The sequence below is a fragment of the Vollenhovia emeryi genome, unplaced genomic scaffold (assembly GCF_000949405.1).
Source record: "Vollenhovia emeryi isolate VEMERY1.0 unplaced genomic scaffold, V.emery_V1.0 DF947789.1, whole genome shotgun sequence".
NCBI classification, from domain to species: domain Eukaryota; kingdom Metazoa; phylum Arthropoda; class Insecta; order Hymenoptera; family Formicidae; genus Vollenhovia; species Vollenhovia emeryi.
This window is the reverse complement of record NW_011958577.1, coordinates 1-1,602: the sequence shown is the minus strand read 5'-3', so window position 1 is coordinate 1,602 and position 1,602 is coordinate 1. Positions and strand designations below refer to the sequence as shown.

Here is a 1,602-nt window from a genome sequence, read left to right as displayed (position 1 = left end):
GCCGGCCTACCGCCCAATTCGAGCGCGTGGCGAGATGTGCGCATAGTAATATCGATCGCCGGGCGGTCACATCTTGCCACGCGCTCGAATTGGGCGGTAGGCCGGCCTAAGACAACGATTTTTAGTAATTAATTACTCGTTAACTATTACAAAAATTGCAAAATGGTACAGGACTTTTCCGTTCATCTCGATCCGTTCTACCTTCTCAAAAATTTTGTCGGATATGGAAAGACTCACCCTGTATATATTATCATAGCTAATAAGTTAACGATATTATCTTTTAGGGGTACGTTTGCAGCCGTCCACTCTCGGATTCGCCTTCCGAGTTACCATTAATGAAAGAGGATGACGATGTCGGATTATGCGAATCAATATCTGACGTTGATACAATCGATGAATCTGATAATGGTGCGTTTTCGTTGCTTTAAATAACAACAAATACATTGTATGATTTATGGTTCTTACAGATAAATCAATTGTTTATAAAAATTTGGAGGGCTCTGATAATTCTGAAACAATTAAGAGAGAATCGTCCGTCTCGAAGAGTGGCTCGAGTTATACAGTGGCGAATGGTTCGTTTGCCAACGTCGGTGCTGAAGATAACGGCGACAGCACGGTAACTATTGCTTCGGCCAATGTAGGCTTTCCTAGAAGTGAAACTATAGCTGCTATTGGACATCGACCTTATACAGGCGATTTGCCACCCGTTCGAGTTTCGAAGCAGAAGTCAATGAGAGGGAATGAAGAAGACGATAATAAGGGGGAATTCTGCAGAAAATGTGGCCACTACTCTAAACGTCAGTAATTAGTCGAAAAGTACTACGTATTCTTCATACGTTGAACAGCGTACGCACTCGAAGCCATTCTTATATTTTCGCAAATCTGTCAATTTAAAGTTATTTTCGCGATTACCGTTAGCGTATTAAGCGAAATAGCAAGTAACTTGCGGCAGCGTTAAATACATTTAAAAAATCAAGAGGATATTAAAAAATTGTAGAATAATACAAATTTATTGCAGAAGAATTCTGTCCTTTTTTGTAAGTAAATGCATATATCTGTGTTGTTTGTTAAGATTAATTAATTAATGTGTTTATTTTTATTTAGAAATATAATATATTCTTTGTTGATTAAAATACCTACATTTACATACAAACTAAATTGTTGGCTTTATATTAATTAAAGTTTATAAAAATAAAGAGGTACTAAAAGACCGGCAGATGATTAATAATCGTATTATTTTTAATATTTATGTAGTTTATGTTGGTAGTTAGAAGAATTGTAGTAATTGTCAAAACAAAGGTGTAGAGTGCAATATTTTGTACGTAATAAACGTATGAAATTAAATAAATGCACAATATGACAAAATGCTTAATGTTGTATATTAATTACCCGTACATATACACATAATAAGATTCATTTCTGCCTTGTCTAAAAGTCTTAAACATATAAAATTGTACGTAATCTATTTTTTAGAACAACTAGAACAACACAAGCGCGCGCTTCGCGCGCGCCATTGTTCTTCCACATTATATACATATATTACATAAACTGTCAAAATAACCCTCTTAAATACAAACTGTCGAAACCGCAAGTCGAAGTGAT

At 35.5% G+C, this 1,602-nt stretch overlaps 1 protein-coding gene across 2 annotated transcripts; it reads left to right on the top strand.

Annotated features, from left to right (window-relative positions):
- Window positions 1–276: 276 nt before the first annotated feature.
- Window positions 277–1,365, top strand: LOC105557646. 2 transcript variants are annotated; one of them, XM_012004956.1, is made up of 3 exons: window positions 277–408; window positions 468–616; window positions 693–1,365. In XM_012004956.1, exons 1-3 carry the CDS (start codon window positions 336–338, stop codon window positions 732–734), a joined length of 264 nt encoding a protein of 87 aa, XP_011860346.1. In that variant the 5' UTR covers window positions 277–335; the 3' UTR covers window positions 735–1,365. The 2 variants fall into 2 exon arrangements, with proteins under 2 accessions (XP_011860346.1, XP_011860340.1); XM_012004950.1 differs by having other exon boundaries at window positions 468–1,365.
- Window positions 1,366–1,602: the final 237 nt, after the last annotated feature.